Source organism: Raphanus sativus, chromosome 9 (assembly GCF_000801105.2).
Source record: "Raphanus sativus cultivar WK10039 chromosome 9, ASM80110v3, whole genome shotgun sequence".
Taxonomy (NCBI): domain Eukaryota; kingdom Viridiplantae; phylum Streptophyta; class Magnoliopsida; order Brassicales; family Brassicaceae; genus Raphanus; species Raphanus sativus.
In genome coordinates, this window is record NC_079519.1 from 31,878,380 (window position 1) to 31,899,526 (window position 21,147).

General features: G+C 33.2%; 5 protein-coding genes and 2 long non-coding RNA genes across 8 annotated transcripts; 5 read left to right on the plus strand and 2 right to left on the minus strand.

Moving 5' to 3' along the window:
• LOC108827343 (malonyl-CoA:anthocyanidin 5-O-glucoside-6''-O-malonyltransferase) lies at positions 1 to 1,522 on the plus strand. Its single transcript, XM_056993503.1, has one exon. The coding sequence runs from the start codon at positions 72 to 74 to the stop codon at positions 1,437 to 1,439; it is 1,368 nt and encodes a 455-aa protein (XP_056849483.1). The 5' UTR covers positions 1 to 71; the 3' UTR covers positions 1,440 to 1,522.
• A 2,232-nt stretch (positions 1,523 to 3,754) lies between these two features.
• LOC130500306 (uncharacterized) lies at positions 3,755 to 5,000 on the minus strand. Its single transcript, XR_008938910.1, has 3 exons — positions 4,897 to 5,000; positions 4,705 to 4,807; positions 3,755 to 4,265 (listed from the first exon to the last, which is right to left on the minus strand). It is a non-coding gene; the product is annotated as an uncharacterized LOC130500306 (long non-coding RNA).
• On the plus strand, positions 3,983 to 5,897 carry LOC108824272 (uncharacterized). The gene is made up of 4 exons (XR_001945191.2): positions 3,983 to 4,123; positions 4,206 to 4,283; positions 4,471 to 4,831; positions 5,672 to 5,897. It is a non-coding gene; the product is annotated as an uncharacterized LOC108824272 (long non-coding RNA).
• A 2,613-nt stretch (positions 5,898 to 8,510) lies between these two features.
• On the plus strand, positions 8,511 to 10,279 carry LOC108825916 (ninja-family protein AFP3). The gene is made up of 2 exons (XM_018599275.2): positions 8,511 to 9,327; positions 9,776 to 10,279. Exons 1-2 carry the CDS (start codon positions 8,856 to 8,858, stop codon positions 10,075 to 10,077), a joined length of 774 nt encoding a protein of 257 aa, XP_018454777.1. The 5' UTR covers positions 8,511 to 8,855; the 3' UTR covers positions 10,078 to 10,279.
• Positions 10,280 to 14,399: 4,120 nt separating this feature from the next.
• On the minus strand, positions 14,400 to 16,869 carry LOC108828686 (uncharacterized). 2 transcript variants are annotated; one of them, XM_018602444.2, is made up of 7 exons: positions 16,721 to 16,869; positions 16,558 to 16,621; positions 16,350 to 16,451; positions 16,232 to 16,266; positions 16,077 to 16,152; positions 15,780 to 15,896; positions 14,400 to 15,594 (listed from the first exon to the last, which is right to left on the minus strand). In XM_018602444.2, exons 1-7 carry the CDS (start codon positions 16,792 to 16,794, stop codon positions 14,638 to 14,640), a joined length of 1,425 nt encoding a protein of 474 aa, XP_018457946.2. In that variant the 5' UTR covers positions 16,795 to 16,869; the 3' UTR covers positions 14,400 to 14,637. The 2 variants fall into 2 exon arrangements, with proteins under 2 accessions (XP_018457946.2, XP_018457945.2); XM_018602443.2 differs by having other exon boundaries at positions 16,558 to 16,830.
• On the plus strand, positions 16,867 to 18,726 carry LOC108825280 (uncharacterized). The gene is made up of 6 exons (XM_056994798.1): positions 16,867 to 17,082; positions 17,570 to 17,756; positions 17,875 to 17,923; positions 18,011 to 18,222; positions 18,254 to 18,385; positions 18,510 to 18,726. Exons 1-6 carry the CDS (start codon positions 17,070 to 17,072, stop codon positions 18,706 to 18,708), a joined length of 792 nt encoding a protein of 263 aa, XP_056850778.1. The 5' UTR covers positions 16,867 to 17,069; the 3' UTR covers positions 18,709 to 18,726.
• Positions 18,727 to 19,367: 641 nt separating this feature from the next.
• Positions 19,368 to 20,655, plus strand: LOC108826813 (plant-specific TFIIB-related protein 2). The gene is made up of 2 exons (XM_018600163.2): positions 19,368 to 20,279; positions 20,390 to 20,655. The coding sequence occupies exons 1-2, from the start codon at positions 19,427 to 19,429 to the stop codon at positions 20,557 to 20,559; spliced, it is 1,023 nt and encodes a 340-aa protein (XP_018455665.1). The 5' UTR covers positions 19,368 to 19,426; the 3' UTR covers positions 20,560 to 20,655.
• Positions 20,656 to 21,147: the final 492 nt, after the last annotated feature.

A 21,147-nucleotide genomic window follows, 5' to 3' on the forward strand; every position in this document is an offset into this window, starting at 1 on the left:
GCTTTACATATAGTCCAACACTCACAAAGCAAAAGTCAAACAAATAAAGTTTGTTACACTGATACCGAGTCATGGTGCATTCCAGCCCAACCGTTAACATACTCGAGGTGCTCCGAGTTAGCCCACCGCCTTCTGACTCAGTCACACTTCCACTCACTTTCTTTGACTTGGGTTGGCTCAAACTCCATCCCGTTGACCGCCTTCTTTTTTACCGAGTCCCCGAGTTAACTCGCTCCGTCCTCGTATCTAAACTCAAATCCTCTCTCTCGGCCACGCTCCGTCACTATCTCCCGCTTGCCGGCCGCCTTGTGTGGAACCCAACAGACACAAAACCATCCATAGTCTATTCTCCTGACGAAAAAGATGCCGTCTACGTCATGGTAGCTGAGTCCAACGGTGATCTCTCCAGTCTCACCGGAGACGTACCTCGCACCGCCACCGAGTTTCATCCTTTAGTCCCCGAGTTACCTGTCTCCAACGAGTCAGCTCCTGTTCTCGCCGTTCAGATAACTTTCTTCCCAAACCAAGGGTTTTCTCTCGGCGTGACCGCACATCACGCCGTTTTAGACGGGAAAACAACAGCCATGTTTCTCAAAGCATGGGCCCACAACTGCAAACAAGAACAAGATCATCCTCTACCGCACGATCTAACCCCTTCTATGGATCGTACGGTTGTCAGAGACCCGACCGGACTCGAGACAAAACTCTTGAACCGGTGGATGTCCGCTTCCGACAACAAACCAAGCTTGAAGCTGTTTCCTTCCAAGGAAATCGGAGCCGACATCGTCCGAGTCACGTACCGTTTGACTCGGGAAAACATCCAGAAGCTCCGCGAACGAGTCGAGGCCGAGTCAAGAACCGGAGCCGAGCTGCGTCTGTCTACTTTCGTCATCACTTACGCTTACGTCATCACATGTTTGGTGAAGGCGCGTGGAGGTGACCCGACCCGGCGCGTGTGTATAGGTTTCGCTTCTGACTTCCGGTCACGGCTGAACCCTCCGTTGCCGTCGACGTATTTTGGGAACTGCATTGTGGGAGCAGGAGATTTCGACGCGAAGGCAGAACCAATACTGGAAGAAGAAGAAGAAGAAGGTAAGGGGTTTATCTCGGCGGTGGAGAGTTTGAGTGGATGGGTCAACGGGTTGTGCCCGGAGAATATAGAGAAGAATATGCTTTCGCCGTTCGAGGCGTTTAAGAGGATGGAACCGGGGAGACAGATGATATCAGTTGCTGGGTCGACCCGGTTGGGGATTTACGGGTCGGATTTCGGGTGGGGAAAACCGGTGAAGGTGGAGATAGTGACGATCGACAAGGACATGTCGGTTTCGTTGTCGGAGAGTGGAGACGGAACCGGGGGTGTTGAGATTGGGCTTTGCTTGACGAAGGATGACGTGGAACGGTTTGGTTCGTTGTTTTCCCTCGGGTTGAAACTTAAATGAGAAAATATGATTTTCATTTTGAGAAAACCACCAAAATAACCTCCAACTTCAAAAAAAAAAGCAAAAAAAAACTTAAACTTGAATTTGAGCAATTTAAATCATCAACTTCTGGCAATTTAATCTCACATTTATGTTGATTAGGTCGTTTTAAACTACTCCGAAGTCAACAGTTAATTATCATTAATCTCTGTTAACTTAAACTACGACATTTAACTTAATACAAGACAAAAAAACTTCACGAGCCCGAGCCCTATTTACCTTTCTGCTAAACTTATAAATACCAAACCGTAATTACTGAGACCCCAATCATCGTTCTTTTTTTTGGTGACTACGAACCTTGAACAACAAGGATGGCTAAAACCAAGCGTTTGGTCGTGTTTATCACACTGCTCAATCAGGTGATTTTCAACCGGGAGATGGGGAAGAAGGTGTTTCTGAAGGTGTAAGACAAAATAGTAGAGAAGATGTTGGAATTGAAGAGAAGAATAATGATTCTCGTTATTTTCTCATATTATATTTAGTGGAGTTTAATTGTAATTAACTGTTGACTTTTAAGTAATTTAAATGGTTTAGTCAACATAAATATGAGATTAAATTGGCCAATGTAAAAAGGTTGATGATTTAAATTGCTCAAAATTGAGTTGAAGTTTTTTTTTTTTGCTTTTTTTTGAAAATTTGAGATTATTTTGGCTGTTTTTCTCTTTTCATTTTATATGAATGTTTTCTTTTAAAAATAGGTTTCAGTTTTCCAATCTATGTTGCTCAAAAAGTTTTCCAATCTATTTGGACATGGACCATGATTACTTTGAGTTGCATGCATGAATCTCTATTGTTGTTCATTTACATGGTAGTTATGTTGGTTGGACATGTTTGTGTTAAAACTATTTTCAAACTGAAATAAACAATAGGTCTAAAATGGCTTTTTAAATTGATGTTTTTTGGCATAAATATAAATCAACATCTTTCCAAAATATTGAAATTTAAATATTGAAAATATATTTTAATAAATATAGCACTAATAATAAAATTTTAGATAATATATAACTCAAACCAAAATATATAAGTTTTTCATTTTCTCAAACTAAAAATTTCTCTCATTTTTATTAATATTCTAAAATAATTAGTTAACATAGCATTATTTGAGTACTTAGTAATAAAATGATCATGAAGAATTTTTATAATTATTTATGATCAATTTCATCACTATTTATACAATCTTATTTGCATTATGTTTTATAAATTTACTTTCAAAAAGTTTTTTAGTGAAATATTAATTCAAATTTTTATCTTCAAACAAAAGAGTTATTGATTGATGGATTCTTCATGATTATTTACTTTTATGATAAATATCTTCAATTGTTAAGTAACAATATGACAAAAAAATCATCAACTTTAAAAGTCAACTAGATTTTGACCCGCGCTTTAAAAGCGCGGGATTTATATTATTTTTAAAAGTTATAAAATAATTTTTTGTAACTATTTGTTTTTTTAAATTGGACGAATTTTTATAGATGTCATACAAAATAATTCAGAAGAGTTGTATTTCAATAGATTTCAATGTATGAATAGGAATATGTATGGTTTGTATTTATAGGAATATATTAGCTATCATTTTTTCTTTAAAATTGTAAAAAAAAAATATTCAGAATATAATCTATTAGTTTAGGAAAATCACATATTATTGGTGATACCATATGGTCCAAATCTGTATAACTATATAAATATCTTCTATGGGCCTTCGTTTTATGGAGATAAATAGATTTAGTGGGTTTTGAGTTTTGTTGGTTGTTTTAAAAGATTTAACATTAGAGTTTCTGATTGGTTGGATTAATAATTGGAAAATTAATTAAAAGTTCTAAATAAGGGAATGAAATCCATTTGTAATTAAATTGAAAGTTGGAAAATAATTGGAAAATGTAATATGTTGATATTTGTTTTTAGCAAACATAAAATTAGCATCTTTATGATTTTTGTGAATCTAAAAGTTATAATCTTTCTTTTATTTTTTTATCAGTAAAGTATGATGTTTACAAAATTTGGATTGATGTTGGGAAATGATTTAAAATGGTATTTTCTATTCAATACATTTTATTATAATGAGAATTGTTTTTTACGTAAATATTTTATATTCAATTTTAATTAGTATCTATACTATTATACTAAGCTTTAAATAAATATTTACTATTAAGATATTTCATCTACACTATTAAGACACTTAATGAATGTTTTAAGATAGATAAAGAAAAAATTAAAACTAATAATCATAAGTTTAATCTTGTTTGTAAATACAAACAATATTAAGAAGGAAAAAAATATTTCAAATGGGCTGGAATTGTACTAAGAAATAAAAAAATGGATATACAACATAAACAAATTACGGCCCGAATGGCCCAAAGAGAAAATATCTGAATCGACAAAATCGTGTATTCAGTTGCAAAAAAAAACCAAAAAAGGAAAGAACAAAAAAATTATGTCTCGATTTCCATGGCGAAACGTTTAATCAAAGCTAGAGAAGTCATGTTCTAAGCGGTGTGTCTCGCTTCTGGTTGTAAAAATGGAAACAGCAGTTTGAAGAAGTGAAAATCCATGGCAGCAAATCAAAGAACAACTGATTTTTTTAAGATCCTTTTCCGATCCAAACTCGGTAGATCCACAGAGGACTTCACCTTTTCCGATCTATTTAGGTGATTTTCTCTCACTTTTTCATTTAGCAGAGATAAAGATATCACAAAACATTCTTCCTTGTTTTGCATGTTGGATCTGAAGGCATCCTGAGATGGTGGACGAAGTCTTCCTTTGATCTCTTTGACAAAGGCGTAAGAAGATCTGAAAGACCAGAAAAAGGTAAATCTGATTTCACATCTTTCTTTTTTGATCCATAGTTAATAGTTAATAAAAATCTTATCGTCTTAAATTGATTCAAAAAAAATTGGAAAAGAAAAGGCAAATAACAGTGGCAAGAAAGTGTAAGACTCTGTGTTTACGTGTCTGCTTTGTTAATAAGGGGTAAATGTTTTTTTTTTGCTTACAGGAATAATATAGTTTCGAAGAAAATATTCATATTCCAATATATGAAGACTATAGATTTCATTCTTCTATGAAGACCAACATCATTTAAAAATAAAAGATAAGTTATTTCAAGATACTTTAACTTCTTTTACATTAATATAAATCGTTATTTCAATGTGAATATAGCATGCTTAGTTTATTAATGTGTTGGAATTTTACATTTGACAGCTTAGTTTATAGAAGTTGAAATATGTACCTCTAAATGAACCAAGTTTCTTAACCTCAAAAGCAAAGTGTTGCAGGCAGAATGGACAATATTGGTTAGGTTTCCCCAAATGCAGCATGGTATTCTTGAATCACTATGGCACAAGTGAAAAAGCGAGGTTAGTTAAAATTGCATTCAACCGAAATAATGCCTTGGATTATTTTTAAATGAGAGAAAACTTACTTTATGTCTCTTAGGGTGAACTCTAGTTGTTGATTGCGATGACTTTTTCATTAGTAGTCAAGGTTGTGTCTTGCATTTTAGAGGCCATTTGTTTTTTAAACGGTATGAGTTTGCTTAAGAAGAGGAGTTGGTGTCGTTATTTATAATAGGAAGAAGCGATAGGGAGAGTTGTTTAGATTTTGTGAATACTTCTAGAATATTCAAAATATTGGTGAGATTTTCTAGTTAATAGGAGAAATTCAGTTGCCAATTTGAAACCTAAGATATTTTGTGATGCATCTACATAAATGATTGACTTGTTTTTGAACCGTGAATGTGCTTAAAGAGTATATTCATTTTTATATTCAGTTATACATTTACTTGGAGCTAAAACGTATCTTCCATCTTTAAAATCGGAAAATCTATTGCATTATGTGGATATTGCACAAGGAAAATAATTAGATAGAATTCTTGAAAACATGATTTTAGGAATTCGTAATTTATTTTATTGTAGGTGTCAATTAATGAACCATTGCCATAATATAATTCCATGGTTTCTAGTAGAAAAAGAAATCAATTTTTTTTTAGAATATACTTGGAATAGATTTGGTATCCAAGCGATATTTTTAATATATTAAAACGAAAAATATTTATATTTATAATTACAATAATTGATAAATCTATTTATATTCTTGTCAACTATATGTTATATTTTGTGCATAGTGTTTTTAAACTTTAACATTGATATGGAATATGGTTAGTTTAATTGCTAACCCTTGAATTTTTGTTATTTCAGGGTATATCGTTTGATGGTCAAAGATGATTTTGATGGACTGATTCAGAATAGGCCTTTTTGTGTTCGGATTTAAACTTGACAGGTTATAGATCAATATTGGATAGACATTAATGTTTATGGGTTAAGTCGGAATGGGCCTTTTATGTTTACGGATTGAAACTGGCAGTTATGAGATTTATTTGATTTAAAAAAAAAAAAAATAAACAGTGGCAGAGGGTTGTAATTATTTTGAAAAGTCAGGGGCAGAATCCTAAGATGGATTCTAGGGATTCTGCTTTAATAGTATACTAGACCATGACCCGTCCGACCGGGCGGGTGTTTGTTTAATTTTTTAATTTTTGATTTACACTAAATGATGTATTTGTTAATAGTTACTTGTGATACATTCAGAGGTGTACCTACTATAGGATTAGGGGGTTCAGTTGACACATGTTTAATTATGAATAATTGGTTTTGTTAGGAAGCCAAAAAGAATCAGCAGCTAAAATGGTATTAGTGTATATATTGACACACCTAAATCTGGGTTCACATCTTTAAATTATACTTTTGTTATCATATTTTTAAAATTTTATATATCATGACACATGTAAAAAAAATTGATGGGTCCGCCATTGGATACATTGAGTTCTTTTTAAATTTAAAAAAAAACAATCAAATCTGTGAATTTTTTTTTTTATTATAAAGAAAGCTTAAAGTGAACAATGATAGATTATATATGAAATATATAAATCAATTTAGTTAATTTAAAATACATTGAAATAGTTGACTTTGAGTCATATATAAATCAATTTAATCGGCTCATTGTTATTACATTTTTGTTAGGGCCATATAGTGTTTTAGATCAAATTAAGTTGGTCTAGTGGCCCATGACTCCCCTCTCTTATTCTAACCGACAATTTTGTTTTGTAACCTTTCGGTGTTTAGAAAAAAATTGTGAAGAATGAAAAAAAATATCTCGACTTTCGGTGTTCTCCCATGGCGATGACGATTTCAAAACTCATTAATCAAGGGTCTAATGTTTGATATTTGTGAATCTGATGTTTTTCTTTACGAATCATGGTATGGAGGCAATTACTGTTAGCCAATTATAATTATTAACTAATGATATAACTAAAATGACATGGTCAAAATTTTATAAATGATTTGTTAATAAAATTCAGTATTTTTTTTGTTTACCGAAAATTTGATGTCTAATTTCAACTGAATTTGAAATTTAGATTATCTAAATGGCAGTTTTCCCGAAACAAAATGGGCTAACCTCGATTTATTTTAGTTGTAAAAAATGAAGCCCATTGTGAAAATACTCGAGTCCGGTGGACCGGAAGCAAGTGAAATCTCTTCTCCCTTTGACTAGTTGCTATTAGGCTAGTGTTGCTCTTTTGCTGGTATTATTTCGTTTGAATCTACAAAATTAATTAGCCACGAATCTGTTGCATATTCATTTTTCCAACCGGGTTTTATTTGTAATTTGTTCAAAGTTCCAATCAGAAACAGAAACTAAAACATTATCTTACTATGAGAATAATAAACCATGACCTCTTCAACGATCTCTTATATGCTTCTTAGATTACTAAGTAAGTGTTCTACTATTCTTCATGATGTAATACAACGAACTGTGAGATCCTTTCTCCATTACTTGTTTAATTAACAAATCACTAGTTAAATAAATCATGTGTAACTTGTATAAACCCAATGATGTAGTATTATAAAATACTCTTAACAAAATATTAGTATTCAAATCATATTGATGGTAATCGGAACATGTCGTAACTTTACGTTTTTAACTGTAGAATTTAATTTGTAAATTTATCTTATGTAGTTTATTTTGCTATAACTTTGTAAAACACTAAATTTTTGTTCTAAAAACTTTCTAGAGTCATTTTTTAATTTTTTAGATTTTTTATATAATCTTTTTAAAGAAAATAAAACTTGATTAGATGACATACATGGTTCTAAACTAAATTTTAGCATTCTAGAGCAACCAATCACCCCCATTATAAATGATTAGTTGAGTACAGTTTCTTTGTCTCGATAAATAGTTGTCCAGTTTTTGTTTTGTTTGTCGGCACTTTATATAATTTGGTTTGATTGCTTTGCTTAGTTGCTGTGATGCTATCGGAGGGAGACATGTGTCTGAATGTCGAGTGTGCACATGTGTCAAACACCCATAGGAATGGCGTCGATAGATTTTGCAAGTTTAGTTAAAAGGGTAAAATCTTTGTGAGGCCTACCATCTGATCTCTTGCGTGTTGTCTAGAGATTCTTCAACTCCATAAAATTCACAAAGTATCCTTACTTTTGTTGTTGTCAAATTTAATACGTATCTTTCACATGCTTTGTCTTCTTCTTTTGTTGAAATTTGTTTTCTAATTGGTTTGACTGGTAACTAAATATACAAACTAAATATACATTTCACAATATTACAAATTTACAATATATGAGCTTGAACAGTGGATTGGTCCATGTGTTCAGCGTAATCTAAGCTAGAGATACTTCGGTTAGCGCAATCCGTAGAAGAAAACAATCCAAAATAAACATAATTCTTGACTGTTAATTCGTTTGGAAAAAAAATACACAGTCGTTAAGACTTGTCATGTTGCGTTTATTTAAACAAAAAAAAATATTTTTTACTACGAACAAAAAGTTTCTATTGAAGCAAAACCGACAGACAGGAACCAAAAACAAATTCCACGTGTCGACTACAAGTAGTGGGACACGTGACGTTGGAGAAGATAATGTGATTGATTGGTAACAGAAACAAACACGTGACGACCTATCGCTACAAAATCCACATCTTGCATCGTGACTGCCATTCAACATAAGACACGTCTACGCTTTCGGCTACGAGTCTTGTTTTTGTTTCTCGATGTCTGAATTCCGGAACACCACGTTGCTGCTCTAAAAGTCCTTGGCATGGTTCGACGTGTCGTTATTACACCAAACAAAGTGTACTTTCGATATTTATATTTTATTTTGAATTATTATTTTCCTTAATATTCAGTGTTCGTTTGAGATTTGTCGGAGAAAATTTCGGCAAAAATGTTTGAATTTGTGGGAATTATTTAAATAAAGGAAAGGTCACAATTTGAAGAAATGGAATCTTCCAAAATAGAGATTTGCTCAGTTCGTGGGATTTGAATTGCCTTTTATCAAGATTCTGTTGAAGTTCTCATCTCTCTGTAATATGTCCGGAGCTGTGAAAGGGGACAACGGAGAAGAGATCCCTAGAGATCTGCTACAGAGGTTCATGTCCAAGAAACAGAAGTCGTCGGTTGAAGAAGGAGAGGTAGAGATTGAGCTGGACTTAGGGCTTTCTCTCAACGGTAGGTTCGGTGTAGACCCACTTGCAAAGACCAAGCTGCTCACGCGGTCATCTTCTATACCTGATCTTGTGGTCAACGGTGGTAGATCGGAGCTGAGTAGGACTTGCTCGTTGCCTGTGGAGACGGAGGAGTGGAGGAAGAGGAAGGAGTTGCAGAGCTTGAGGCGGCTCCAGGCGAAGAGAAAGAGGTTAGAGAAGCAGAGAAACGTGAGAGTGCTCAGGGAGAAACACAAAGCTGGTGGAGGAGGAGGAGAAGAAGGATCTATTGGATCTTCTGGAAGTGGTTCCTCTGGTTTGTCCGAACTCGACACCTCCCCTTCTCCTCCTGTTCAAGGTACCAAAATAGTTTCATCATCTTCAATAACTAATGCTTTCTCTATGCTCTTGGTGAATCAATTGTCATGTTTCTTTGATTCTTGATCAATAGCGTAACAAAATCTTGAATTAGTGATATCATTCTTTTATGATGATTAGATTCTTATTTTATATAGGGTGAATCAATTGTCTAACACCAAAATGCAACGTAGACATTATTACTACATTTGTTTGTGTTTTCATCAAAATGCATAAAATGTTAGGTATTATCTGTAGGTCAAACTCATAAAACTAGTCTTGGCTTGGGTCTATGATTCTCCGGTTATTTTTAAAAAATGTATTTAGAGTGTTAGCATAAGATCAAACTCATACTAGTATATCTTCTAGGCTTTGGGTCCTTCTCTTGGTTATATTTGTCTTGTCTTTGATATGGATTGTATTATTGAGATAATTGCTTGCGTTTGAAGCAACAACAAAAGAAGCGTCCATAGAAAAAAGCCCATCAAACACTCAACAACCTCTGCCCGAGAATCAGGCAGCCCGTAACATGATAGAAGACATGCCATGCGTGTCAACAACAGGAGATGGACCCAACGGGAGAAAGATAGATGGGTTTCTGTATAGGTACAGGAAAAGCGATGAGGTGAGGATTGTGTGTGTGTGCCATGGAAGCTTCCTAACGCCTGCTGAGTTCGTTAAGCATGCAGGTGGCCGTGACGTGGCGCATCCTTTAAAGCACATTGTTGTAAATCCATCTACCTTCTTGTGACCCATTATGTGGTCTTATTACCATATAATGTTGTATCGATTCGGAACAGCTGTTATAAAATATCACGAGGTATATAACAGAGAGTTTCCAACTTCGATTTAAAATTTTATACGTAAAAGAAATAATCTAAAGTCGTTCTTGTTTAGTTGGTATCTGAGAAAAACGATTTTCTGCATATCAAAGCAGCTTTATTTTTCCAAAATTATTACTAAACATTATTGGAATTTATATGATATTGGTTTAACTATAAGGATAAAAAAATTGAATTTCATACTATTCAAATCTATATACTATATAAAAGTTGAGGCTATAAGCAATTGAGAGCGTCCACATAGGATTTTAAACAACCAATCAAAATATGACAAATCATCAACTAAATTTATTATTTTCTTAAAAAGTTAATATTTACAAAATTTAATTTATTTAAAATGCAATTAATATTATATATATATAACATAAACTAACCAAATACATATTAACATTTAAAAACTTACTTAAATAAACGTTAATTTTTATAGAAAAATGGGAAATCAAAGAAAAAAAGTAATAGTAACAAAAAAATTACTTCTTTTTAGATATAATAAATCTAAAATGAATTTTATACCAAAATAAAATAGAAAATTAGTGCTAAAATATTCAAAGTAGAAAAACAGATTATTTTATTATTTTAAAATGTTAATATCTCCTAAAAAATAAAATAAAACGAACTTAATATAATAAAGTAGAGATCTATAGAAATACGTTACCAATAAAAAGAAATTCAACAAAAATCAATTTAACATAATTATTTTCAAAAATGAAAATATATATTTTAAAATAAAAATTAAACATATAATAATTTAAATCACATAGAATTCTGATTTACATATAAATAACAATTTTCTAATAATAATATATATATATATATATACAATTTTTGTTTTGGGAAATTAACCTTTTAATAATAAAATACAAAACTTTTTAATCGAATCTAGAGGAAGTGAAAATTATATGACAAATCATAGGATTTAAAATCACCAATTATATTATGAGAAATCAGCATTTTAGTTTATTATTTCTAAAATTATCAATATTACCAGAAATAGTTTATTTCAAAATAAAATGTAAATCAATTTAAATATGGTAAACTTACAAAAATAAATTAATAATATATAAGTTAACTGAATATATAATATATTTTTGAAATTAACATAAAATATCTTACAAAAAAAATAATTAATTTAAGAATGCAAGATATCTAAAGTTTAGGTTAAATGCTATTGAAAATATTCAATAATATGATTTAAAACACATAGGATTTAAAACAACTAATCATAATATAGGGGAATATTCAAACAACTATAAACCCTAAATCCTCAACTCTAAACTCTAAACTCTAAACTATATATCCTAAACTCTAAATCATCAAATCTAAACCCTAAACCTTGAACCTTCAAATCTAAACTCTTCATTAAAAGTGGTGGTAAAAGTGGTTAGTGTAAACATGAAAAGTGGTATTATGAAAATGGTATTTTAGATAATTTCCCTATAACAAATCATTATTTTAGTTTAATATTTTCAAAAATGTCAATATTCCAAAGTTTTGTAATCTGAAATATCTGGAGAAAATCTATTAAAATAAACTTAAATATCAATTAAGATAAAGTAACAAAAAGAAACTACAAAAATTGACTAGATATCTATTGATAAAATTTGTCATAAATTATGTCATTAAATAAAAATAGTATATACATCAAAATAAAATAGATAATTAAAATCAAAATAGTTAATATAATCAAATAAATAAATATGTAAACTGAAATTTTGTATTTAAAATTTCTTAGTTATATAGGTTTCAACTTAAAAAAACAGTCTAAGTTTATACTCACTTGCTCCAGATCTTTTTTAAAATAATGGTTCATTTTGGTCATTTTTGTCTGAACCAAATCATTATTTGATTTATAATAAGTGTACAAATTTTTATTATAGATAAATGTTGATAAAAGTATTTTATTTATGTAAGAAACATATATTTAACTAGCCCATTTATCTATATATATTCTCAAATTGCCTTTATCAGTGAAATGAATCAATATAGTTATTTACTTTAAAACTTTGATAACACTCCTATATTATTTTCTTGGACAAATTTTTTTTTAGAAAATTATAATAAAAATTTCATTTAATCTAATAAAATAATTTTTTTTTGAAATAAACCTAATGATATGTATAATCTACAAGATTTTTTAGAATAAGGGGCATAGTGATTTTTTCATAAGTATTTAATGTAATTCATCGGTAAAAGTTATAGGATCCATACGTATGAAACTTTATTAAAGTAATCAACAAAACATTTACAATAAAAATAATTTAACTCGAGTTTATTAAAGAAAATAATTTGAAGAATTAATAAAATATATGAAAACATAAAACTCTAAAGAGGTTCACCGAATAAATTAGTTGAAATTAATATTATTATTTTCAAATAATATTGACATTAGAGTATAGTCACAGTGACAAGAAAAGAATAAATATAAAGTATATTCATTTCACATTCGTCAGTGAAAATTATATTACTTAAGAAATATTAATCAATAAAATAGAAACAATTAAATTGTGAAAAAATTCTAAACAATAAAAATACATCTGAGCTAATAAAACATCATAATCCCGAGATTAATAATACCCTAACTAGATTAAGTAGAAAATATATCTAATATTTATATATTTTAATAAATAAAACATTACTTAACATTAGTTAAAATTTATATATTTATTTCCTCTTTTTATATTTAACAAGATATTTAATATTATTTAAATCTCTTCAAAAACAATATTACGATCAAAACATAAATCTAAATATTATAATATTAGATATGCATTTCAAATAATTAAATAAGATTATTTCAAATATATATGCACACAATAAGTATACAAAAAAAAATTCGACATTTTGCATATGGATTAATTATTTATGTTATTCAAAAAATGATAGATACAAACTTATGATAAATTATTTATACTGGTATAGTATTAGTTAATATGCATTAAACAATTTTTCTTCTAACTATGATTAAGATAAATACTTTTCAAACACACATATACATTTACATATACAAGACAAAATATACTTACATATTAATTATTTAAAATGTATAATTTTATATATGATTTCACAGAAAATGTAAATAAACCATATACATATTATTTTGATATCATTATGAAACTAAAATATTTTTATTAAAATAAACTCGCGCGTAGCTCGAGTTGAAAATCTAGTAACATAATAGAAAATGGGTATATGAGGCCTAATGAACATGACCGAAAACACTATATTGTTACATAGTCTGGCATTTTGTTACCAGATCAGAGATAGATCCATCATCTACTACTTCACTGTCACGATCTGACTATCAATGTCTCATCACGGTCGTCAGCTTTATTAATGTATCTGCAACTTCAGAGCGTGACTGATCATAAAACTGATGCTTAAGTTACCGTAAACACAATAAAATCAGTGGGACCGAGTGGGTTTGATTCTAATCTCTAATACCTGGAACTGGAGGATTTGGTTTCTTTAATAGTTATATAGTCATCATGTAATCTTGGAGCTGAGGTTGTTTTTGATGGTGTAAATCGCGGTGGTGGAGAAAGCATGCTTCTCGATGATGGAGGAGACACAGCAGCCCCAGAAGGTGGTGGTGGTGGTGGTGGGATGGTCTTTGGTGGAGGGGGATGCATCAGAGATCGTGTTGAAGGAATAACCTTCACCTGCCATTTCAAAAGTCCAACTGCTGCAATAAACGATAGGGATACAACATTCATCGTCATTTACACTACAACAGTTGTGTAAATTGCCTGGCAGATAGTAAATTGATCATGCAAAAGTATTCCTTAGAAGCATTAGTGTGTGGAAGTGAACGTTTTAGCTCCAGAACAAAAACGTACCCACGCGAGCTAAAACATCACTTTCATTCCAACAGTCGCAAGATCATTAACACCTTAAAAGACACATGTTGAAGATCATAAGATGATATATTAGCTCTTTGGTTCCAACGACGGCCTAAAGATATAAGTCAAATTTGACAAAAATAGATGCAATGGCTGCTGTGCATCTGCAATAACGCCATATAACACCTTTTAAGTAGAGACAAGACAAATACAGACACCAGCACAGAAATGGGCAAATGTTACCTTCACCGTGTTGGTTCTCAAGGTCCCCTGAAGTCCTGAACCGATGCGGTTCTCTTAGTACGACGGTTCTCAACCAAATATTACCTTCACCATACTGGTATTGAAACTCGGTAAACCTTAACATAGATCTCATCATAAGAGTTAACAACAAAGATAACAAACATAACATAGATGAGTTTTTAACACAAAGTTAAACACATACAAGAGAAGAGAAGATTTCAAACTAACACAAAAGAAGATAAGATTTCAAAACAAAAAAAAAACACATATGTTTTGAAGAGAACCCTACACTAATTCTTTCAGTTTTGCAATCTCTTCGCACATTTTCTCCTTCTAAAACTGCAGTTCCACTCTTCACAAGGTCGTTTTATAACAGTCGCCTCATCTTCAAAAGCTTGAATACAAATTTTTACCTCTCAGCGCAGTGGAGTATGATATCTTCGCACCCAATTTTGTCGAAACAAAATCAATAATACTCTTAGGAGTTAGAGTCTGTCCTGGATAATCGTCATGCAATAGAGAAGCAACTATCTGTGGTGTGATTTTCCCCTTCAAGTTGTTTTTACTCTCACCATCACGAGAACATGTATGCATCTTGGTGTAGCTTCTAATCGAGAACAGTTCTGTCTTTGCAATCCTTGCAGCTCGCAAACCCCATTTACATCCTTCTTTGTGACATTTCAGCACTAACCGCAACTTATCCGACTTTTTCACATCAAACCCAAAACCATTCGAACCTGCAGCTATACTCACTAATTCTTGCACTGCCCTCTTATTAGGAAACTCCTGTTGTATTGTGAAATCCAAACCGTCTTCCCATGCCTCCATAAACTGACTCTCTACATATTTGTCATGCATATCCGACATTTCCATACCGTTATCCACATATTCAGCTTCATCTGCCTTCATCGCCTCAATTTGTTCTTCTACTTGACCGTTGCCTACGTAGAAAGCTTTAGCTCCAATCTCATCATCCTTCGAATTCAACTCCTCGTAATTCAGACCTAAAGAACTCCCTTCCCCCGCTCTCGAAAGTTGCTCGGGGAGTTCCGAGATACTGGTGACCTCCACGTACAACATACATCTACGATTCTCTTTATCAGTAGATGTTAGATAAACACAAAGATCCTCGTCATCAGAAATAGTAAACTGCTCATCAAAACCCACCAGCAATGGAATGTAACTCAGTCTCAGTTTCACCCTACTTTCATCTAACCCAACCTTTTTGCATATCCTTGCTTCTAGCATTGACATAGTTATCTCTTCCGTTGCTGCCTTCATCACTACGCTATACATGCGACCTTGGCATTTAAAATATACATTCACATTGTTGCTCACTGAATCCTGCCAAAACAATTCAAAAACTCACTCAGTGATACTAGTTGTCCATGGTTATGCCTATTCTGTGTCCTAACTACCAAGAAACCAATGTAGAATATGAGAACATGTCTCGTGCTCAGCAACTGGAAACAATGTTCACTTTATTGCAGCCCCGATTTCATGAGTATTAAAGTGTTACATGTATTTACCTTGACCGTGTGAAAACCAACAACCCCGACCTGTGAACTTGTTTTCTGTCTCATCATCTCCTCAATCAAAGCTGCTGCACGATCAACGGCTAAAATACGTTCTGTAGTCTCCTTCAACTGCATTTTGTGATAACAAAACAATAAAAACCAGGCCACATTCTCAAAGCTTCTCATATTTGGGTAATACACATCCCGACAGTAAAAAGAAGCAACTTTAGTCACGCAGTAAAGCACTCAAATCATCTGCTGCTTAACCAGTGTTGTACCAAAGCTAAGAAAAGGAAGGATATAACATACATGTGAAGCAGCAGATATGTGAAGATACAATGGCTTTTCACCATCAGGAGGTGCATTTGGAAGACGATACTTGCCCCTATGACAATTAAAAAACAATACATGAGTCCAATTTACAAAATAGTATTGCTAAAAAGAAGAAACTTTCATTTACAAACCTAGTAATCACCATAGCACCAGTAGACCTCTGAATCTGCAACAAGAATAAACGCTTAAAAACTAGAGAAATCAAAAATTGTGATTGCCAATATCCAACAGCAGACCACACACACATACTTCATCTTGAGTAGAGCGGTTAGTAAGCTTGTGCCTAAGCGAAGCCTCAGCATCGTTAATAACGATTTCTCTCGCTATGATCAACTCATCATGAGCCCTAGGCTACATGGATATACATAAACAAACACATTAAAAAAACTGGAGCATAACACAATAGTTCAAAAAAAAAAAAACTTGTAAGTCATGGTGAAGAGTAGTATGTATATACTTGATTCAATTTTGGAGCTACTGTGTTGTTTAAACAAGCCATAGGATCCCACCTTATCTTCTTCCTGCCCCACACACACACACACACACACACAAAATGCATAAGTTTCAACAAATTTACGATACGAATTGGCTCAATAGGAGAGGAGAATCGGTAACGTTGCCTCGATTCAGAAGCTTCGTTCGTTGTAGCCGATTCGTGAGGAGAAACCCTAGCTTTATCGCCTTCTCCCGTCATCTTTCTTTCTGCTGATCTTCTCCGATTCCACGGTTTACGATGAAGAACTGTAAAACTCTACGATCAAAATCGGACGGCCCATAACTTTGGCCCAATTTGGAATTGGGCTTCAGGGGTTAATTATGATGGAAAGGAAAGTATAGGGGTTTTTATCGGGAAGGTAAAAAAACTGTGCCCAATACAAACTTGGGTGCTCAACTAACTCATTTTCTCCGCTTCATTTTTCCCGGAAAAGAGAAAAAAAAAAAACAAGAGAGACTGCTGTTTCAGTGCTGATGCACTTCATAGGTAAAAATGTCACTTACTTTCTAGATATTGATTCACTTTTTTTTCTTTTCTTGTTATTGTTTGTTTATAGTGTTCTTTCTCTACTGATTTTTTTCTTTTTTTTGAAGAAAAACTCCAAATTTAATTTGTCTGTTTATGAGTTATGTTCCAAGGTTTTATCTGAACTCTGTTGTCTGTTTTCAGATATTAAAATCATTTGCATGTTTCATATATAAGATAATGTTTTGCATGCATTCTCAACTGTTGAATCCTTATCATATGCTCCTTCTACTGGCTAACTGTTTCTGTATTCTAGTTTTTTTTGCTTAATATTTTTTTGATCTGTCAATAAATAAATATATATATATATATATATATGTGGCTTCTTGAATCTGGTAATAGAGAGGATCACAGGAAGGTGAAAGATGCAGCAGCATCAACTACATTTTAAAATCTCTCAGCAATATCCACCTAATTAATTGTTTAATATATTCACCGTGTAATGCAGGTTACTCGGAGGCTGCCAAGGATCCGGAAATGCAGGGTATGAGTTCAAACTCTGGAACGAGAAAATCAAATACTCTGAACCAAAACATGGTTGCTTCAAGACCGAAGAAGCGCAAAGATTCAACATTTTTACAATCACCATGGCACAAAGTCTATCTGCAAGCTTCAAAGTTATGTCATAGCATCAGGTCATTGCCTCCTAACGTCTTTTATAATATAATTAGAATGTCACATACTAGATGGGGAGTTATCGTTTTCTTTTACCATATATGATGCTTAATACATTGGCTCTGTATATATATATAGTGTGTCAGAACAAGAGTGGGCCCTTGCGACAAATACACTCTGTGAGAAGGTATCTTTTACTAACCACTTCTTTTTTTTAACAAACAATCTCCATCTTCAAATAAAGAGGTTTTTTTGGGTACCATCTGATGATAAGATCAATCCACATGAGGCTATACCTCCTTCAAAGAAGAGGCTTGTTTTATCCACAACTCTTATGCAACAACTTCTCAAACCAGCACCAACGTGTGTTTTCTCGGACATCAACGCATCTTTCAACTACGAGATCATTCTTTACTTGGAGTCTAGAATCACCCTCGCTGATGCATGTTCTCTCCCATGCCACTTGGATTTTGATAATATCACAAAGTGAGTTCTGGTTATGGTTTTTAGACTTCAGTTTATCACATTTTCTTATGTTTTTGCTCCCTTCCCTTACTTCGAATAGGTCTAGTGATCAAGAAAAAGGATATTCTACACTAGCCAAATCTTTCGTGGAGAAAGTGCAAAAGCTTGAAAGTGACTTCCAAAGGTAAGGACCATCAAGCTGTAATGTGACACTACAATTACTAATGGCTGAGTGTTAAATTGTCATTTAAGATATAAATGTATCCTTAAGTATAACATTTTTTGTTATTCTAAAAATGTCTATCCAGCTTGGAGAGGACCACATCGATACTAGACATCATCTTAGAAATCCAAGATATTGAAAGATTATCTGTGATTAACCGTCTCGCCAAGTTTCATAGCCGTGCAAAGACCATTACAAGATCAGTTCCCCAGAGATACGTTGAATTACAAAAGCCAGGGGAACTACCTGAGCCACTAGGCCCACTACAATGTCTTGCTCTGTGATCATCAGGTAGGTTTTCAAGGGAATGATCTGGAAGATAACCTTTACTCTGTGTAGTTTTTAAATTCATTGTATAAACGTGTACCCTATTATTTAATGTTCAAAAAAAAAAAAAAAAAAAAACGTGTACCCTATTATCTCTGTAAATTACCTTGATGTTTATGTAATGGGAGACTTTGGTAGATGACTATATTGAAGGTAAAATGCACAAAAAAACTCTGGTAAACCTTAAATAAGTGGCGTTTTATATGTAAAAATAGTTTGTTATTGGATAGAACAACAAGATACATGTGGTTACAAAAAAAAAAGATACATCTAAGATACAAATCCATATAATTTTATAGAAAAATATGCATAATAAATAAAAGATCATTTACAAATAAAATCACCAATAAACATTTTCATGTATTGTTTGTAACCATGACAATAAAAATGAGACAAGAAACTAATTATTATTTTTTATATCTTAACCCCTAAATTAAGCTTAAAGTAAGTAATTGATGGAATTTATAAACAAATCGAGAAAAAGAAAAAAAAGGAAAATTTTCTTTTACTAATGAAAAAGGAAACTTTCCTTTACTCTATTCTCGTCTGTCTCCATCCTCTATAAATACATTTTTTGGATAACAAATTAATCCTCAAGATTCAATCCATCCAAAAACAACAACAAAACACTTGACACCACCAAGAAGAAGAAAAGAAACCAATCAAATCTTGAGAATGGAGACTTGCTTGGACTGCAAGAAAGCTACTGAAACAGTGATTGACCTAAGAACCGGCGACACAATCTGCACCGAGTGCAGCCTCGTCATCTCCGATCACTACATAGACGACTGCCAAGAATGGAGAACATTCGCCAACGACGACAACAACAGCGACCGAGACCCAAACCGCGTCGGCGCTCCGACCAACCCTCTCCTCAAATCCGGCGGTATCGGCACCATCATCTCAACACGCAAAGAAGAAAACGCTTTCTCCTCCTCGGTCTCCAAGAACGACTTGTTCGGTCTGTCCCGGGCACAGAGTCTCCTCAGGGACAAGGAGGAAGACCTGTTCAAGAAAGCTTGCGACGAAATCAAGAGAATGACTGGAGATCTTGACCTAATAACCGGTGTCGAGTTTAGGGCTTGCGAGATCGTCTCCAAGTTCGACGGTGACAGTAGCAAGAAGCTACGTAGAGGGAAACAGTTGACAGCTCTCTGTGCTGCTTCTGTTTCGACGGCTTGTCGTGAGCTGAAGCTCTCGAGGACGTTGAAAGAGATCTCGACGGTGGCTAACGGTGTGAGTTTGAAGGATATAAACAAGGCGAGTATGGCGATAAAGCGTCTTCTAATTAGGTCAGGTCAAGACGAGGCTGTTTCTGATGCTGCTCCTCAGGTGATACTCAAGACGGGGGAGCTTGTTCGTCGGTTCTGTTCCAAACTCGACATAGGCGAAAGAGAGAGGAAGGCTATTAGAGAAGCTGTTGAAATGGCTGAGAATTTCGATATCCGGAGAAACCCTAAGTCGGTTCTTGCTGCTATCATCTTCATGATCTGTCAGCTGTCTCGGAATAAACAGAGACCTATTCGAGGTGATCATTTAAAATAGTTCTTATTTACTAAGAAACAACTATAGGGTTTGATTAGGTGACTTGCTTTGCAAGGTAAAACTCATTGTGCTGATAATTGTTGGGTTTTGCAGAAATTGCGATGGCTTCAGAAGTTGTGGAGAATACCATCAAGAGGTCTGCTAACGACATGTACCCTTACGCCTCGAAGATAATACCGAAATGGTATGCGTCTGAAGAAGACATTATCAAGAGGTTAGGAGGTCTCGTAGGTTCTTTGGATGGTGCAAAACTTATAGTATAAGGAAGCCTTTATTCCGCAAGAAGTTTTGAGACTTGTGTTAGAAGAAGAAGATAGTTGAGGGATATGTTCTGACTAAAGATCTATGTGGTCTATTTTCTGCTTTACATAACAATTTTTGTTTTCTTTGAAACATTGCATATCAAATTGTATATAGAACTTTTGTTGACCTGCAATCCAGGCCATGGCTGAATGAATATATTGAGCTTGTTGAGAAATATTATCTGTTGAAGTGTTTAGGGCATCTCCAACCGCACTCCATTTTTGCAAAAATGGAGTAAAAGTGAATATGGAGTAAGAATTGCTCCAATCCAACTCCATATCTTACTTCATAATAGTGTTTACTCCATAAATGGAGTAATCTAATTTTTGTTTGTTCATCACTCCATTATGAAGTGAGATATGGAGTAGGGTTCGAGTATTTTTACTCCATTTTCAACTTTACTCCATTTTGGAGGAAAAAATGGAGTATTATATTGGAGATGCTCTTAGAGAACTAACAAGAGAATATTGATTCGCCTATTCTTATTCTCTTTCTGAATAAACTAATGTACATATCACAATGTTTTTTATTTTATTGTTAACATGTTT